The sequence below is a fragment of the Danio aesculapii genome, chromosome 23 (genome assembly GCF_903798145.1).
Source record: "Danio aesculapii chromosome 23, fDanAes4.1, whole genome shotgun sequence".
In the NCBI taxonomy this organism is placed as follows: Eukaryota; Metazoa; Chordata; class Actinopteri; order Cypriniformes; family Danionidae; genus Danio; species Danio aesculapii.
In genome coordinates, this window is record NC_079457.1 from 14,338,339 (window position 1) to 14,358,931 (window position 20,593).

At 33.3% G+C, this 20,593-nt stretch overlaps 1 protein-coding gene across 2 annotated transcripts in view; it reads right to left on the bottom strand.

Annotated features, from left to right (window-relative positions):
• The window catches only part of LOC130217083 (inactive dipeptidyl peptidase 10), a 132,269-nt gene that overhangs the window by 26,424 nt on the left and 85,252 nt on the right, over positions 1-20,593 (bottom strand). For both annotated transcript variants that reach the window (XM_056449099.1, XM_056449098.1), the window contains exons 8-14: positions 19,705-19,825; positions 19,270-19,424; positions 14,305-14,402; positions 6,701-6,824; positions 3,567-3,611; positions 3,321-3,425; positions 901-992 (exon numbers count right to left, since the gene is read on the bottom strand). In XM_056449099.1, coding sequence (XP_056305074.1) covers positions 901-992; positions 3,321-3,425; positions 3,567-3,611; positions 6,701-6,824; positions 14,305-14,402; positions 19,270-19,424; positions 19,705-19,825 — 740 coding nt within the window. The remainder of the gene's footprint in view (positions 1-900; positions 993-3,320; positions 3,426-3,566; positions 3,612-6,700; positions 6,825-14,304; positions 14,403-19,269; positions 19,425-19,704; positions 19,826-20,593) is intronic.

Sequence of the window (20,593 nt, forward strand, 5' to 3'; positions counted from 1 at the left end):
TGTGTAGCACCTGTGTCGCGCACTGGCCTCGAGTCCCACTAAGGAGCTCTGGATTATAAGAGGAGAGACAGTAGTGGAAGACGAGAGAGAACCAGGCTTGGACACTTTGTTTTACTTTTGCTTTCCGTTTGTTAGTTTTATTTTTTCATTATTAAAATCATTTAAAAGTTTGCTGGTTTTCCACCAGGCGGGAAGAAGGATGTGGAGAACCAACAAACTTATAAATGATTTTAATAATGAAAAAAATAAAACAAACAGACAAAAAGCAAACTGTAAGCTAAAGTAAAACAAAGTGTCCAGGCCTGGTCCTCTCTCATCTTCCACTGATGTCTCTCCTCTCTCAGCCCCGCCCACATGCTACAAGATATTTTGAAGTATGCTGTATCCACTCACTTCCATAGTAGGAAAAACAAATATTATGAAAGTCAATGGTTACAGGATTCTAACATTTTTCAAAGTGTCTCCTTTTGTGTTTAACAGAAGAAAAAACCTCAAACAGGTTTGAAACAAGTAAAATGATGACTAAATAATGACAAAATTGACATTTTTGGGTGAGCTATCCCTTTAAATTACTAAAGAAAAACAAAATTGGTAGTTCGAGTTTTAAATACGAAAAAGCTATCATTTCCGGGATGGTTTATTCAAGAGTTTGCTTTATGCGGTAGCAATTAGAGAACAAAGCCAGAGAGAAACTGACAGAGTCATTACAGCCGATTCAACATTAAATTGCTGTATTAATTTTAATTAAGTGCCGTCTATGCTGATTCAGTGGGCTAAATGGGATCGCTTGGGGTAAATAATTCAATAATTACTCATGGTAGGTAGTTGAGTTGACTATGAGATGCTTTACTACACAGACTTCAAGTCAAATGGTTAGCCAGTAAATTCAAGCTGTCATACATTTTATCGTTCTCCTCGTCAAGGGCGCACAGTGAGATTACATCCCAGTTCCCTGATGTTAGAAAGCGAGGAGAAACTGAAGGAGTGGAAGCCTGAAGAAAGAGAAAGAGACAGATAAAGCTTAAAGAGTTTAAAAGAGAAGGGAAGTTATGATGAAAACGTAATACGTAAAACGTATACGTAAAAAGGAAGACAGGGAAACATTAGATTTAAGTGTTAGAGTTCAATAACAGATCAGAAAGAATTCATATAGGCCTATTTATATAAATAATATATAATAATATATTTATATTTTTGCATTAAGTAATTTGCATTATAAAGTAGCATATGAATAAATTTTAAAGCTAAAGAAAAGAACAATTATATAATATTTATATAAAACTAAAAATGCCAAATAAATGCAATAATATTTATTTGAATTTTATATAAATAATTTGTATAAATAAAATCTAATTATCTAATAATAATAATGTTAAAATATTTATAGCCAAAAATAAAAATAAAAAGACTTTAAAAAATAATAAAAATTATATTTTATTATTATTATTATTATTATTATTATTATTATTATTATGAAAGAACTGTTATTATTATTTAACCTAATTTCATCTGATTGGCTGATAGCTGTGGAATATTCTGCAATACCAGCAGTCCTACAGCCTCTTCACCCTTCTGTATTTCTCCGACCACATACAGTTAGACAAATATTGTTGCTGTTGGACAACATAATGTACTTTTGAAGCATTTTTAGATGAGAATGTAGTTGTTTAGATTGCTACTATTAAATTTTCTATGAGGATAGTGCCTATTTGAAATATTTATAGTTTCGGAGATTCAGCGCGTCTGCAGCCATCAGCCTGTCATACTAAGCAGAGCAAAGATGGTTGACGTTCAGCCACAAGAAGGCGACAGAGAATGCATAATAAGTCCTTAGGGGAGAAAAACTCATCGTGAATGTCAAACTACAGCTGATCAGATCATTATAAAGCAAGTGACATTCTAAGTCAATCTCCTTAGTATGTTGTAGTGCTGTATTTATACCATAGTAATTTGATGGTGTTTGCTTTGCTTTGGCTTTTTCGGGGTTAATTATTGTGATCTCCTGATTGCAACAAAGAAATACCAGGAAATCTCTGCAGACTGATGACATTCAAAATAAACTGATTTATTTTCGCTTTGCCATGATGATAGTAAATAATATTTGACTAGATATTTTTCAAGACACTTCTATACAGCTTAAAGTAACATTTAAAGGCTTAACTAAGTTAATTAGGGTAACTAAGTAGGTTAGGGTAATTAGGCAAGTTATTGTATAACAATGGTATGTTCTGTAGACTATCGGAATAAAATATATAGCTTAAAGGGGCTAATAATTTGACCTTAAAATGGTTTTTAAAAAAATACACTCTATTACAGTCTACAGTAATTCTCTGTAGCACTCGGGATATCACAATAATGAACCCTGAAAAAAGCAGCACAATCACTACCAGATTGCTGTTGTGTTTGCGATAAGGAAAAAACGCTAAACACATGCGGGCATTTCTTCTTTCTTTCTGCCAACACAACACACATTTCTGATATGCGAGTCCCATCTCACTCTCAATATACTATAATTATATGGTATAAATACGACAACATACAAAAGAGAGAGATCAACTTAAAAAGTCATTTACTTGTTTAATAATAATTTGATCAGCTGTAGTTAGAAATTACGCTGTTTTAGCTTCTAAGGGCTTATTATGCGGTCCTGTTGCCATCTTGTAGATGAACAACGTCTTTGAGCTGCTCAATGACAGGTTAATGGCCACCGACGTGCTGTCTCTCAGAAATTATAAATATTTTAAAATAGGCACTATCCCTTTAAATAAACTGCATAGTTGCAATCTAAACATATAAACACGACTAAAAAAGCCTCAAAAGTACATTATGTTGTCCAACAGCAGTAATATGTCAAACTGTTGAGTGTCCTCTGCTTATTGCTGTGTGTGGGTGGAGTAATACACAAAGGTGAAGGGTGAAGATCAACCAATCAGATTCAAGAACCGGACAGACTGTTTATATATTTATATAATGTGTGCATTCATTATAGAAATATTATAGATTTTTAAATAGAAATATAAGAACATATCATTTCAGATATGTCTAAACTTCCCGCAAAGCATATCAGAAGTCTAAATCAACAGCTAGCGTGACAAAAAAACCCAACATCTTAAGTCTTACACTTCAATAAAAAGAAACATTTTACAACCCAATCGAGAGAAACGCTTTACAATACACCAAGGCTCGATGTCGGCCCCACACAAGTTCATAAAAAGTCAAATTTATGGCTAGGTATACTTCAAGTTTCTAATCACAAAGTTTATGAGTGCATGTAATTTGATTGTGCATAGAGCGAGTATGAAATTATTCCACCCACAGACCTGAGCGGGGAGGCTGGCGATGTGAAGAAACTCCCCACGGGCCCCTTGCTTGGCAGGCAGGATGAGGTAAAACAGGGAACCATCTGCCGCGAACAGCGGCTCCTCCTGCAGGACAAGCCACCGTCAATACACATTCCTCCCGCACTGTTTTGATGCAATTCATTTTAAGTCCAAGGTGGATGCAGCTCTAATGGAAGCGACTAGCAGGAATTGATTGCATGCATCCCCGGAGAGGCTGAACTTTACCTGCCGCTGGTTGTTGTGCCAGAAGTCCATCGCCATTTGGTGTCTCTGAAGATTAAAGATGTTTTAAAAGGATCAGACGTGTCATATATTAGAAGTAAAATATGTGGTGAAATCGTTTGTTCTCTTCCGCCTGCCAGGGAGAGTTGTAGATCATAACAAACTCTACAGCTAATGCAGAGTCGCAGTCAATCCATCACTCTCGTTTGGCGTCGCATTAAGGAAGCGAGTGTTTCATTTTTATCTGCAGTTTAGATGTGCTGTCTTGAACATTTAGAGTCCCACGTCTGCTCCATTAAAATGCTCTAGTTGAACTTTATTAAAGATATATTCATATACAGTTGACGTCAAAATTACGAGCACTCTTGTAAAATTGTAATTCGTTTTAAAGTATTTCCAGAGTGCTGTTTAATGGAGAGGGTTTTTATTTAACACATTTTAAAACGTAATAGTTTTAATAAGTGATTTCTAATAAGTAAATTATTTTGTCTTTGTCATGATTGCAGTATGTAATATTTTACTTCTTATTTTGCAAGATGCTAGTATTCGGTGTACAGTGCAATATGCGGTAATTTGGGTTAAGATAATTAGGCAAGTCATTGGACAACAGTGGTTTGTTCTGTAGCCTTTAAAAATATATACTATTTTTTATGGAGGCTAATAAAACATTTTTTTAAAACTGTTTTATTTCAGCCAAATTAAAAGAAATAAGAATATTAACGGCTGCCCAAGTATATTTAGTGACACTTTTTTTTTACTATTATTTTCATCCTTTTACACTGTTGTGTATCTGCCTAATATAATTAAAGTCAGTCTCACGTGCAGACACACAGAGATGCGTATTAAAAAATTTCTCTGGGAATTCTGGAATTTGGCTTTTGCTTTCCAAAGCTGTCTTTAATCGTATGCGTTTTTGCATTTCCATTTTACATTAGGCCTATTTTTGCTTGGCTACACAGCTAACTGCACGCACAGTCGCAAAAGAAATATTAAACAATTCATTCTTGAATCTAAACGACTCTTTACCATATATACTTTACTAAGAGAGGAGAAACCACTGGTCTAAATTGGCTGCAAAATATATGTACAGTACACACCATTAGTAATGGTTAATCAATGCATTTGCCTTATTTAAATAATCTACACATTTTAATCTTGAAATTATTATAATTTTTAGAGATATTGTCTGTTTTCATTCCTTTTTCTGTCATTTATTTCTTATTTGCTGATTATTTTATTAATCTGATGATGTCATTAGGCTATATTAAATAGGCTATTTCATATACATATCTAAAACGCTTTGGCATTCAAGTTTGTTTTGAACTTGAAAGAGAGAGAGGCAGATTTTAGTAGATTTCTTTTTTATTTCAACAGTTTTTTTTACTTTAACCCATTGAAAAGAAACAGCGTATAAAAATGTCATAATAAATACACTTGTTAAAAAATTATAAATTAGTCCCAATGTGCTACACTGAATACAGTGTTGCATGCAAAACTGTTGCAAACAATTTATTTTTGTTGAATTTAAACAAACAAATTAAATTAAATAATGTTCAACTTAATTTGTTTGTTTAAATTCAGCCCAAATAAATTGTTTACAACCACTTAACGTAAAAAAATTGAGTAAATCTAAGGAATCATCTTTGAATATTTTTTTCAGTGTACTTGCCATTCCTTTGTAATTATTTGTGAAATTTACAAGCAATTTCTTAGAGAAAACAGATTCTACAACACTCATTTCAATGTTTAAGCTACATTGCTTAGCATATGTGTGCACACCTCTAACAAATCTATCTTTTAATACTATACAATATTATATGTGTGCATATACATTAGATTGGTCAGTACTGAAGCCAAATCTGGAGCTTATCTAACAAAATAACATACGATAATGGTCCAAAAATGAGTACAGCCAAATTTATGTCATAGAAAAAATATTAAATACAAATTTAAAAAAAGAGAAAAAAATCAAGAGAAGCAAAAAACATTTTTTAATTTTGTTTACATTTTGTAGGTTTGTAGGTCTTTTGCAATATTTTGCTTGAATTTAATTGTATTAGCTTTCAATTTCTCAATGTTTGGTGACTAAAATATCATTTTAATAAATATATCTGTTTAATAAATCTGTTTTGTTTAAATGCACCAAAATACATTGCCTATATTCACAGAGAAATGGAGAAAATTAATTTTTAAAATGGGGTGTACTCAATTATGCTGAGCACTGTACAGTACATAGATATTTCCTCTATTTTTATACTCTAATTATGCAAGTACATTATATGACGTCAAATGTAATGTTAATCATTATTCTAGCATTAATAACAAACCCTTATGTTACTTAATACTTAACTGTCAAATATACTTATTGGTTATTCTTATACATTTTCTGTTAATTTCTTATTTGGGTCTTGAACATGCCTGCTAAGTTTTAGATGTATTATGTCAGGATCTCTACTCTCAACTTTCTAAAGATAAAAGTTATTGTCAAATTTATTTGTATTTAATAATCCACAAAACAAAAACATTTTTTCCTTAATATTTGTATACACTTCACTATTAAGCAGTTTCTATGAAGACTGCTCCCATTTAAATGAAGGTAAAATCATTTAATAAAAGATTAATAGCTCCTACGAAAGCATCCATCATTGCTTAATAACCTCAGAGCTCACGGTCTTGAAAGGTTTATGCATTATTTCTAAAAAAAAAAAAAATCAATTTGTCTATGGAGAAAATGAATGGGATTTCTGCTTCAGAGTGTTGCGCTCTGTTGTGTTTTTTCGGCACAACTCCCATTGCCTCCAATTATAAAACTGTTGACAGATTTCCCAACATATACAGTGTGCAGAAATCAAACAGAAACCGCAGACGCTCCTGTGTCCATGCATTCAATCACACACTTACATAAAGAGAGAGTGACCTTTAGGTAAGACAGGCTGCGCATTTAAACCGAGGCTTAAAAGTAAAAGCTGAGTTAAGTCGTTCGTGCATTCACAAGGAAATCAGGCTGAGCCGGCAGAAGAGAAGCAAGAGATTCTGTGCGTGTTCTGAGCAGAATAAGGAATGAGAGGCAGATCGATGGACACTTTGCAAGTAAAGATACACAGCGGGCAGCAGTGGATGAGATGGTAACCTCTCACCTCTGAACAGGCTCCAGTCGTGGCCTCGCACACACACAGAACAGACTGATTCTGGACCCGGTTCAACCAGCGCACTGTCAGGCGGGTGCTGCTGATCCAGCTCACCATAGAGATGTAGCTGTCTCTAGAGAAACAAAGAGCGTTGGGCACTCAGGATCACCATGTTATTGGATTATTTCTTCAAGTTCCCATATTTTGCTGTGTTATAATTGTTGTGACTTAAAAGGGACCCCTTTATGCCCCTTTTTACAAGATGTAAAATAAGTCACTGATGTCCCTGGAGTGTGTATATATGACGTTTCAGATCAAAATACAGCACAAAATAATGTTTTGTGACTCTTTGATTCTAATTGTGCCTTTTTGGTGACTGTCGCTTTAAATTCAAATGTGCTTTTTATAAAAGAGGGCGGAGCTACAAATGCAGATGTGTCAGCATAGTGGCAGATTTAAAGCAGAACTCTCATAGGACGCCTGCTTCTCACTCAGGGCTGTTTATACTAATGGGGGAGAGTTCGTCACTAATGGGCGTGGCTTTTCCCCTCTTATAGCACATACAAAGTGAGAATGTCAATCAAAGTGTTTCTGCAGACTGTTTTTATCAAGTGTGATTATAAAATAATTGAATTAACTAACTTTTATTATTCATAGTTGGCTATATTCACACAATTTTGCCACACAACTGTGTTTAAACCCCCTATAAAAGTGATTTTTGCATAATAGGTCCCGTTTGACTTGAAGTATGACAATAAGAAGGATTAGTTCATCTTTCATCTAGTGTTTTCATGTAAAATAATCACTTTGATATTTAAATATGCTGTTCAGCTTTAAAAATTGAATTCCTCTGATGGTTAGCGCTATTGAGAGCATGACTGTAACTATAGCAACTAACTCACAGTGTGTGTTCGGAGTTCGCTCCTGTTTTCAGTGTAAGACAAGAAACTTCAGTTAACAGTCTGAGTTAACAAATTCGAATTGCCAGTTGTCATTATTTGCTGCTAAGAGGAAATCACATAACAATAAGAGATTTGCATCCATCCAAGGTATAAAAACACACTTTAATTTACTCATGATATACAGTTGAAGTCAGAATTATTAGCCCACTTTGAATTGTTTTTTCTTTTTTAAATATTTTTTTAAATAATGTAGAGCAAGGAAATTTTCACAGTATGTCTGATAATATTTTTTCTTCAGGAGAAAATCTTATTTGTTTTATTTCGGCTAGAATAAAAGCAGTTTTTAATTTTTTTAAAAACATTTTAAGGTCAAAATTATTAGCCCCTTTAAGCTATTTTTTTTCGATAGACTACAGAACAAACCATCTTCATACAATTACTTGCCTAGTTAATTAATCTAGTTAACCCTTTAAATGCTTTAAAAAAAAAGCCTTTAAGCTGTATAGAAGTGTCTGAAAAAATATCTAGTCAAATGTTATTTACGGTCATCATGCCAAAGATAAAATAAATCAGTTATTATAAATGAGCTATTAAAACTATTATGTTTAGAAATGTGTTGGAAAAAAACGTCTCTGTTAAACAGAAATTCGAGGAAAAAATAAACAGGGATAATAATTCATGGGGCTAATAATTCTGTCTTCAACTGTACATTGCAGCATCACTACTTTTCTCACAGTATCTGAAATTTACTGAAGTCTTTTTAAGCCCCTCCCCACAGAGAGCCTACTCTGGTCTGATTGGTCAGATGACCAAGTCTGTTGTAATTGGTCGACTACTTATAGAAACAAAACATTAATTTCAGTCTCGGAGACTTCCTTATCTTGTAAACACAGCAATAGGAAAATAAATTGCCATTTTATCACATTAAAGGGATAGTTCAGCCAAGTTTGTTTTCGCATGACATCATTGATGACGTGCGAAATTCAGATGGAGGGCAAGAAGTGATTCTTCTACATAGGATATCGCTATCAGATCATCAAAACGTTTCTGTTTTATGTTATTTATAATTGTTTAAATCAGCTAAAATGAGAAATGAACAGCTTTTATAGACTTTTAAATGTTTTTACTCATAAAGGGAGGAAAGTTCAAGAAACTGTCTGAAATATGGAAGAAAAGGCGGCATGTAGAAAAAGTTCATTCAATACATCCATGTGTACAAACATTTTTGAAAGTGATAATTCATTTGACAGCACCAATAAAGATTATATACAGGCCTAGTGTCTGTTAATGTGTTATATAAAATCATTTACAAACACCACCATACTTATACAAAATCTAGGAGAATGTAAATAACGTACCCTACCATGTAATCGCTCCAATGAAATCTCCGTCTAGTTTTGAAATAATCCAAGTCTTTACTGGCGTTTCGGTGGAATAAACAACTATAATGTTAACATCAAGATGCACAGCAGCGGTGAATGTTTGTTGATGGTACATTCATCAACCGAACAACAAAAATAAATGTTACCCTTGCAAGCAAAACTAGATGCTAATTATTGTGGAGCACTTTTCACTCCTTACAAAAATAAATACATAATAATGAAGAATATGCGTCCACGCTTTTGTATGCTTTCATCTGTTATTTGGTGTTGTCTGGAAGATATAACATTATCCAGAAGGCAGGAAACCATAGTAATTTATAATAAACATGTTTTTGAACCACATAGTAAAGTGTATAATGTGTACAACTCTTTGTTAATGAATACTACAGAATACTGTAGCAGAGTAAATTGATCTGTAATAATATTGTAACATTAGTGCAAACTGTGGTGCATTGTGATGATTATAGAAAACTGATACCTATTGGGTAATTTGTTTATTACTAATGTACCAAAGCAACAATATAATTACTATGACAGTTTAATTCAAGTAATTATCTATAGTATACTTCAAAACATTATAGTATTTTTTCATGTAATAGCTTACAGTATCTACTGCCTCGATGAAAGGCAAATATATTTAGGTCAGTAGAAAACTCGGCCCTCTTTATCATATAAGGATCATGCCCAATATATGTACTTATTTACTATATATCTCTCCTTTGAAATAAGGTGTAAATCACAAAAATATGGACTTTCCTCTATGTCTCCCATTTAGTCTTTTACTTACTGCCACCATCTAAATTTCGCATGTCACTAGAAGCACGTGATTAACCTATTTTCCTGTTAATTTACTCACCCACAGGTCATCCAAGATGTAGGTGAATTTTTTCAGCAGTTTTTTTTTCTTCAGTAGAACACTAAAGGGGATTTTGAGCTGATTCTGTGGCCCTTTGTAATTCGTATAATGGCGGTAAATAATTATAGGTTTTAAGATAATATAAACTTATGAAGAGTTTTGATGCAAAAACCTTTAAATACCATCTGAAATTTTCCACTAAAATGAGTATTTTGATCAGTCTCCTGTGTGAATGTTCAGTAATATCACTTTTATAGCAAAGAACAAGTCCTTTTCCTGGACTTCAAAGTAAAATATCTCAACGTAAACAAACGAGGCTGAAAAAAACGTTAATTTTTGATGGAAATTTCAGACGGCACTTGTACAAACGAGTCCAAATCAATATCCATGGCTCCTGATGACACACTGAGGTATTGTGAAACAAAATGATCGGTCCATGCAAGAAATTCAACATTATTTATATAGCACTTGGCACATATAGAACAGTAGTCCGATTGTAGTCTGGTCGCTTTTGATGACAAAAGCTCGAGAGCGAGCTTGGACAGTGGTTGAGATGACGCAGTTTGTTGATAAATATTTGTGATTGCGTCACCAGCTCTTGCACATCCGTTTATAATTTCATTGCAAAAAATAACGTTCAATTTCTTACATGTGTTGCATTGGCAGGTGTGTCTGTGTGTGTCTATCTCTCGCTCCCCCCCCCCCCCCCCTCTTTCCACCTGCAGGCCCCGCCTTAGTCACGCAGACGACATGCCCTGGGATTAGATAAAGTAACCAAGGGCGTCTTTTAAAAAGGGAACAACGGGCATTGGGCGGGAGAGCAAGTTTTGTTGGCGTGTTGTTTTTGTGTTGATGTGATAAATTTATTCCTGTTGTTATCGTTGATTGTGTTTCCCGTGTTTCCCGACTCTGTGTTGTATATCCATCCGCGTTTCCCCCTCCTATTACTTAGTTAATGGTTTGTTTGTTTGTTGATCGCAGTAGGGGTTGGATGCCACACTTTTCTTTTTGTAAATATTTTCACCTGTTTTTGTTCTTAGTCAAGGAGGTAGGTGTAGATTTTGTAATTTTATTTTATTAGGTGTAGGTAGTTTCATTTGGGTGTTTAGTTAGTGTGTACTTTTTGTTTATTATTTTTCTGTGGGTTCACTCCGAGATAGTTGGCTTCACGTTTTTCTTTTTCTTTTTGGTGATAAAAAAAAGAAAAAAAACAACAAAAAAAGATAAATAAAGATTCAAAAGGGTCATTAAAGTGAATTTTATTTGTCGGGTGTTCTTTTATGTTGCGGCCTTGACCCTAGACTAGGGTTGTAACACATGGGCTGGTCGTTTTGATTTGAACTTGCTTGTATGTGTTTAGTAGTTAATCTTAAAACCTGTAACCATCGACTGCCATTATTTAAAATCACCAAGGACCACGGATCCAGCTCAAAATCTCCTTTAATGTCGTACTAAAGAAAAAAACTCACCTACATCTTAGATGACCTGGCTGTGGCTGAGTAAATTAACAGGAAATATAGATTTTTGGGTGAACTATCCCTTTATTTCAAGATTGAGTACTCATCCTCTGTTCTTTGCTTTTCTTTATCGACTGTGCAGGAAGTAAGACGGAAATTACAGATGACTCATTTCAGGCAGACCAGATCAGATTTGATTTTTCGTTTTGGAAAAATGGGCAATATACATCTTACAACGTTTATTCATCTTTGCTAATGTTAATTAATAAAAATGCAAGTATTCATTGTTTAATTAAGTCGGCTCAAGCTCCAAAAATGTTAAAAGATACCACTGTAATTTAAAAAAAGTTAACATTAAGATTAATTGATACATTTTCATTATTATTTATAAAGCTTATTGTAAACTTACTACTATTTATTACTATACTATATAGCAAACAATATTATTAGCTATAATCTATAACAAACAGTTAAATAGAGTTTTTGGTGCATATGCAACTGTAGTCCAATTGTTGTCTGGTCACTTTGATGACAAAATCTTGAGAGCAAACTTGGACAATATTTGAGATGATGCAGTTGGTTGATAAATATTGATGATTGCGTCACCAGCTCTTGCACTTTCATTCCTAATTTTATCACTAATACTAATGTAAATAATGTTCAATTTCTTACATAGCTTCACAACACCTCAGTGTGTTATCAGGAGCCATGGCTATTGATTTGAACTCATTTGTATGTGTTTATTTTTAATCCAAAAAACCTGTAACTATTTACTGCTATTATATAATCCCAATGACCACGGATTCAGCTCAAAATCTCCTTTAGTGTTCTACTGATGGAAAAATATCTGTAGAAAAAATTTACCTATATCTTAGGTGACCTATGCACGAGTAAATTAACAGAACAATATAAATTTTGGGGTGAACTATCCCTTTAATACGATAAAATGCTAGTTTTTTTTCCTATTACTGTGTTCAATTCAATTCAATTCACCTTTATTTGTATAGTGCTTTTACAATGTAGATTGTGTCAAAGCAGCTTCACATAAAAGGTCATGGTAAATAGGAACAGTGTAGTTCAGTTTGTAGTGTTTAAGTTCAGTACAGTTCAGTTTAGTGTTTAGCTCAGTTCAGTGTGCTTTAATAATCACTACTGAGAGTCCAAATACTGAAGAGCAAATCCAACGATGCGCAGCTCTATAGTTTACAAGATAAGTAAAACTCCGAGGCTGAAATTAAGATTTTGTTTCTAGAAAGAGTCAACCAATTACAACAGACTCATCTGACCAATCAGAGCAGAGTGGATGACCTAGCTGTGGGAAAGTAATTGGAAGGAAATTTTGATTTTTGGGTGAACTAATTCAAGCTTGAGTCATCATCCTCTGTTCTTTGCTATCTTTGCTTTTCTTTATCGACTGTGCAGGAAGTAAGACTGGAATTACGGGTGACTCATTTCAGGCAGACCAGATCAGATTTGATTTTTTATTTTGGAAAAAACACATTTTTACAAAATTTATTCACCTTTATTAATGTTAATTAATAAAAATGAAATTATTCATTGTTTAATTGAGTCAGATCAAGATTAAAAATGTTTATCATCAAGATTAACTTCATTTTCATTATCAATTATAAAACTTTTTCGAAACTTACCATTATTTTTTTAAATTACAATGTAGAAAATGGAAGTTTAAATACAATTTTAAACAATTCATGTTATTGTGCTAATCTAATTTTATTTAAATATTATATTAATTTTGAGTAAATATATTTATTTTCTAAATAACATTGTGAGACCTCTGATAAAAATAAAGACCTATTTCAGAATTTCATTGTTTAGCTAGTCCTGTACATTTCCTCAGTTTTTTGCTGGCTAAATACATTTTCCTTTCATATTTACATTTATTCCTGTAGCAGGTGCTTTTATCCAGAGCTACTTGCAAACTGGGAACATTAAAACATATATTAATACCTTGCTTTATGTGTGTTAGCTTGTTTAAATGTTTAATGCTGCTATTTTAGCCAGGTCTCTCCAGCAAAATAAAGCTAACCTAAAGGGACTAACCTTGAGAAATAAAGGTTTAATTAAATCCGGCTCTGGGGGTGATTTTTCACACAAAAGACCTGCAAAGCTGCTTGCCATCAAGGATGAAAATCAGCCTGAAAAAGCTATGTTTAGACCGAAGATTCATTTTCCAGCAGGACAAAGACTCAATGCACACAGCAAAAAAGTGAATGAAGAATGGCTTAAATACAGAAGGTTGGTATTCTGGAGCGGCACAGGCTGAGCCCAGACTTGAATCCAATTGAAAATCAGCCGTAAGACCTGAAATTGCTGTCCACCGGCATTCTCCATCTAATCTGGCAGAGCAGGAGCATATTTGTGCTGAAAAATGGTCAATAATTCCACAATCTAAATTCGGGAAAGCTCACACCGACAAACCTAGGATGATGCAAGCTGTATTTTGCAACTATGGGGGTTGGGGACGACATAAAAAAAAATAGAAAGTTTAAATATTAATTTGCTAACAGTAACAACAATATTTCTTTCATTGCAAATATAATAAAATCTTCAGTGTCAGTGAGTAACCGCTCTCAATCTATTGCACAATGTTGCCTCAAGGCAGTAAACCCATTTTGTGTAGTTTGCAAATGCATAACACATTTAAATTGGCAATAAAACTGCTAATAATGAAGGAATTACTTTAAATAAACAACTGTAAACTTCCACTAAACTCATTTTGAAGTCACCCATTAAAACCCCCATTCACATTTTGTTAGAGAGTAAACTTGGTTTTAAAACAGTCAGTCATCAAAAATGTATGGAGGATTGCAGAAATATGTTTGGTGCCTAAAAGCAACAGTGAAACAGATACAACTCATTTTTGCATAAGGCATGAAAGCTTTTGTTTAACAATAAGCCCATCAGACATACTTGACCATGTTTTTAAATGGATATTAAAAATGAACAGCTTAGCATCCACAGTTGCGGACACGCAGTAATGAAAGATAAACTTCACCTGCTGTTCTGGGAGTCTGGAGGAATCATCTCTAATGTGTGCGCTGGACCGTATAAATTCACCACAAACAGACTGGCTGATGGGATTCTGGATCCCGCCTGTAAGGAGCAAATACTTTTAACTTCACCGAATCAAACACTGAAGGCTTTTCGCACTGTGTAAATAGTGCATAGTTTGCATTCATTATTTAAAACATTCCTGTGATATCAGATTCATTTTGAGGTTATTCAACACAATCTCGTGGCAATTCGTAACTTTTTGAATTAGTGGCTAATTCGTATGATCTCATTCGCACAATTTAGTATGATTTGCTAATCCCCCAATGACAGTTGGGTTTAGGGGTTGGGTTGGGTTGGGTGCCAAGCCTCCTTTTAAAAATCTTACATTTTCGTAAAACTGAACGCGTACAAATTCGTACAAATTAACCACTAAACTGACAAAACGTAAAATATTTGTGTCCTCGTGAGATTGTTTTTGATAAATACTTTTTGTTACAGAAAACTGTTATACAGACATTGTTCAATAGAAATAAAGTACAAAACATCGAACTTTTCACATTTTAAATGACATCCCATAACAAAAAAGTCCCACTCAATTTGATAGAATTCAGTTCTGTATACTTAAAACGAAAAGTTGAAATAATTAAAATCATGAGTACCTAGGAGAAAGATACATCCTGTCGACCAATTAGTAGTAAATTTATTGAAAATGTAATCAAATCCTTTTAAAAAAAGTGTCCTACAATTATTGTCCATACTATCTTCTGTACTTGTACCATATACAGCGGGAAAAATAAGTATTGAACATGTCACCATTTATCTCAGAAAACATATTTCTAAAGGTGCTGTTGACTTGAAATTTTCTCCGAATGTTGATAGCAACCAAAGAAACCCATATATGCAAAAAAAACAAAACAAATCGAATTAGATTACAAATTACATTATGTGTAATAAAATGAAATGATACAGGGAAAAAGTATTAAACAAATGAAGAAAGGGAGGTAACGAAAGGCAGTGAAAGCCCAGACAGCAGCTGAAATCTCTCAGTAGTTCTTCAGCAACCCTCTGCTCTTCGTCACTGCAAATGAATATTAGCTGCTTCAGTTCAATGTCTACATTTTCAGGATGATGAAGATGAAACCAGGGTGGACATTTCAGCAAAACAATGATCCAAACCACAGCCAAGGAAACTCTCAAATACTTTCAGAGAAAGAAAACCAAGCTGTGGAATGGCCCAGCCAATCACCTGATGTGAATCCAATAGAAAATACAAAAAAAAGATCAGATTTGATAGACGAGACGCACAGAACCATTTTACACTCTATTGACGTCTATGGAAAAAACCTCACACCTAAGCAATGCATGTGACTTCATTCTCCATATGAGAGGCGTCTTTAAGCTGCATTTTTGAAATGCTTTTTATATAAAGTATTAAATTCATTTCCGTAGCTCAGTACTTTCTCCTTGTGTCATTTCATTGTTATTACACAACTCTTTTTTCAGAATTTTTTGTTTTGTTTTATTTTTATCTTTGTATTGTTTGGGTTTTTACCAAAATCTGGTTTAACTCCATGTTAACAGCACCTTCAGAAATATTATTCCCAGGAAAAAACATGACGTGTTCAATACTTATTTTCCTCACTGTAAGATGTCCAAAATCGGTAATTGTTACAGAAAACTGTTATACAGACATTCTTCAAGAGAAATAAATTACAAAACACCTCACTTTTTACATTTTAACTGTCATCCGATAACAACAAAAAATCCTACTCAAATTTATAGTGCAGTTCTTTATACTTAAAACAAAAAGTTGAAATAACTAAATTCAGGCGTACCTAGTAGTAAGACACATCCAGCTGATCATTTATCAGTGAATTCATTGAAAAAATAATCAAATCTTAAATTTAAAAAATGAAGATTGCCCTACAATTGTTGTCCATACTACAGTATCTACTATCTATCTACTACGACTATACTGTACTTGTACCATTTAAGATGTCCAAAATCATTATGCAGACATTCTTCAATAGAAATAAAGTACAAAACACTTAACATTTCATGTTTTAAATGACATCCCATAAACAATCCCACTTATATTTATAAAAAAATATATAAAAATTATATAAAAGTCTAAAAAGTCCTTAATTTGACATATTTCAATTATGCATGATTTTGTTTTCATTTGATAGCTTCTGATAGCTTCATCTTTGCAATATGCAGCAAAGTGTGTAATCAGTTTTTTCAAGCTAAGAAGTGTGGAGGCTGCCAACGCAGGGCTGGTATTTTCTAAGCTGCACTTAGATCAGAGAATAACTTTTTTTCTGAGATAGAGAGAAACTGAAAGAAGAGTCATCATTCAAAAGCAAAAGCTTAGGTCACCATGATTTATTGGCCTCCAGTATGTCCTTCAGAGTTATAGATACTTAGTCACAGACAGATAACTTCGGGACTGTCCCAAAACATAGAGTCTCCTGAGCAGACATTACAATAAGATCTAAACAGATTAATTATTTATAGTAAGATACATCATGTAAACCATTTAGTAGTAAATTAATTGATTATTAGGATTTTTTAAATCAAATTTAAGATTGTCCCAAAAATAATGTTCACGCTATCAACTGCATTTGTACCACATATCGCTATACAAGATGTCCAAAATTGCTAATTGATTATAGAAGAGACAATGAATGGGTAAATTATAGAATTGTGTGTAGATATTATTTGCCAAAAACAAAACCTTAAATGAAACCATCTTGAATAATAACAAATTATATAAAGTTATCTCTAAAAATACATTTGTGTGTATTTAGGGACATACATATAAATAACAAATATATAATGTTAATTTAAAGTCTTATATACTATAACTATTTTTGTCTAGAATCTTACATTTAGCTTTGATCATGAAACAGTTGCATCTAATTTTCATATTTTTTATTTACATGTTAAATAAACATTTGCATAAAACATCTTTTTTCTGTATTATTTGTAAATTCCAGTGAACTCTGTTACATCAGTTATAAAAAGGCATGAAAATCTTTAAAGCACTGACAGAAAAAGAATGATGTCACTTTATCTGGCAGGAAACTCTGGAAGACATTTTATTCTTCTCTGATTAATTTGTACAAAATGCTTAGGATACACCAATAATCGATTAATTACTTGTCCACTCTGTTGTGATCATTTCTAATTCACTTTTTAAAAACGATCATATATAAATGGATCAAATTCTATTTTAGACATGCCATGTGGTGTCTGGTTTGAGGTTAGCATCTTTAGCTGAAGCATAAAATGGTTTAAAATGTCAACTCTGTTAGCAGTTTAAAAAGTTTAACAAAAAGTTACATGGCAATTAGTGACAGAATCAAATGTTCCCTATCACATATTTAAGCATTTTGCATTATTTTCTATAATAATGAATTCCTTTTAATGAATTACACAATTACTTTACAGTTTACTTTAAATGATACATATTTTTTATGTCATTGCAGTTTAAGAAAAAATCATGGAAAATGTCTGAAATGAGTGAGACACAATGAAGATATCATATACTGCTTGCTCTGACATCTATTGTTAAGGTCTTTGTACACTGAAGAATGAAATTCTCGTATTTTTTTTGTCCACCACATTCTGTATTTGTATTAATTTAAGCATTATGTTTGTAATAAAGTGATCTGTGCTGGTGAAATGACAGCATTTTTTTTTTTTTTTTTGCTGTTCGCTTGTACGGTGGCTCTGAACTGCCAAAATACTACTCAAATAGTAAAGAATTGAAATTTGATTCAAATTTTTTTATGATGGAAGAAAATTTCCAAAGTGAGGTCAAATTTATTTTTGTAATGTGCGAAAATTAAATCTGAAAATTTTAGAATCAGTGTGCAATAACCTCTAGGGCCCTATCATACACCCAACGCAATAAGGGCAAGTCATGTATAGCACGATTTGTTGCTATTTTCAGACCAGCTCAACTGTAATTTTCATGTTTCGCACCACATTGTTTAAATAGCAAATCCTTTTTTGCCTCTTTGTGGACTCATGGGTGTGCTGGTCTAAAAAGGAGGTGTGTTATTGCTATTTTGAGGAACTGAAATAGACTGCGTCATTGACCAACTAAAACCTCGTCTAAAGTCCAGCGCAGAGTTATGCACCTATGTGTTTTATTCATGACAATTTGCATTTGTATAATGTTATTATTAGTAGCAGTATTATTTATTATAGGCATATTTATATTTGTTTTATTTAAAACAAGCTTAGATTTTTCCACTTGTCAAGTTTTGATGACGTCTGCATCACTATATAGGGCATAAGAATAGGTTTTTGGATAAAACTCAGTTTTTTGACCACACTTCGTTATTATTGTTCATTTATTCATTTGCTGGAAATTAGAACTGAATTTAGAAATAGTTTTGAAACAAATCTTTGTGCTTAACAAACAAAATTAAATATGTAGGCTAATGGATGTCTACCATGGAGTGCATACAAGACTGTTTCCCTTATCCACGAAAGTAAAGGAGTAAAAAGTAATAGTAAAGTAAAGAGAAAGTAAAGAGGCTGAATGGAGGAGGCTCATTTTTTATCCTCGCACTGCAGATGGTTTTCTCACTAACAATGTGCCTTAACACACCTCCTTTTCAGACCAGCACACCCATGAGTCCACAAGATGGCGCAAATGGATTTGCTATTGAACAACGTGGCACAAAACAGGAAAATTAGGGTTGCGTGAGTCTGAAAAAAGCAATTCGTTACGCCAAACACATCCTGTTATTGTGCATGGGTGTATGATAGGGCCCTTACAGTTTTATACATTTTTAAGAAATATTAGTTCTCCATTGAACCCCAATATGTTCTCATTGCCATCAAAAGGAGGTCCTTGGAACACTACATTGAGTATGCAAATTACTGAATGATCATAAGGTTATTTCATCTTGTAAATTAAACAAGTTTGCTGCACGTCCAATGTTTTTACCTTTGGATAAGGGTAGAGGACATTAGAAGGGTAGCTCCCGCCCAGGAAGTGATGTATTTCCATAAAAGGAGTTGCTGAGTTGTTGATGGACAGATATGCCAGGCGCGCACCATCTTTAGCCCACCAGAACGCAGGATATTGGAGCAATATCTCCTCTAAATTTGAATAAGGTAAAAAACAGAAATGAAATTTTAATGAGGCTGATTAACCCATACAGAGAGCAATGCAGACCTATGCTGATTATCATAAATCTCATTTACCAATCTCATTGTGCATTTATGAGGGCAAATGAGATAATAATCTGTCTGTGAATACTGCAGAGTCATCGAGAGGTTGTCAAAATGTTCTCAATACACACATAAAGATAAGAGGACTCATTACAGTGATAGACTGAGTGAGAGTATTGAAAGGCACGATCTGTCCGAGATCACTGACCTTCGTATGTCCAATCAGAAAGCCCATTAACCACCATTCCCTTCTTGCCCGAGGCTGTCAGACGCATCGCCTTGCTGGACACATCGGGTTTGTAGTAGATGTCATTCTCAAAGACATAGACCTGGAGTCAACAAAGAGACACGACCAGGATTAATATAGACAGATGAAGACATTATGCAAGATGATTGCAAGGATATTTGAAAACTAAGTGCACAAAGTGAATATTAAGAAATGGGAAATTACAGCTGTCATTATTTTAATGTTCTGAGCAATATTAAATACATACACATACAATTTTGACTAAAAGTAAAATATATTTTTAAATACTACAACTGAATTTAGACATTAAAACACATCGATATTAGAGGTGCTCGATATTGGAAAAATCTGATTAATAATTATTGTGATATGAATAGTTTCACAAGATGGTTTTAATAGCTCTATTTGGTTTTCTAGAGTCTAACAGTATTCAGATTCAGAAATTGAATAGTCACAGTGCAAAAAATGCTTTTCTTACTTACTCTAACTTCTTGCTTTGTCTCGTTTCTATTAAAATATATAAAAACTCTTAGTTCAATTAAAAGAAAATGTCTTCAGCTTCATTTGAAATAAGGCAAAATTAAGAGTCTTTCCTTAAAACAAGCTTAATGATCTACCAGTGGGGTGAGTAAAATAATATTGTATTTGCTTTGAAATGTAGATATTTGGACTGGAAACAAGACAAAAAAATTTAGGTAACACTTTATTTTGATTGTTATTTAAGTATTTGTCTGCTAATATTTGTTGATACTGCTCCTTCAACAGACATTAAACTGACTATAAGAAACTTTGCAAGTACATGTCAACTTACACTAACCCTAACCTCAACCTAACAGTCCACTTATTATCT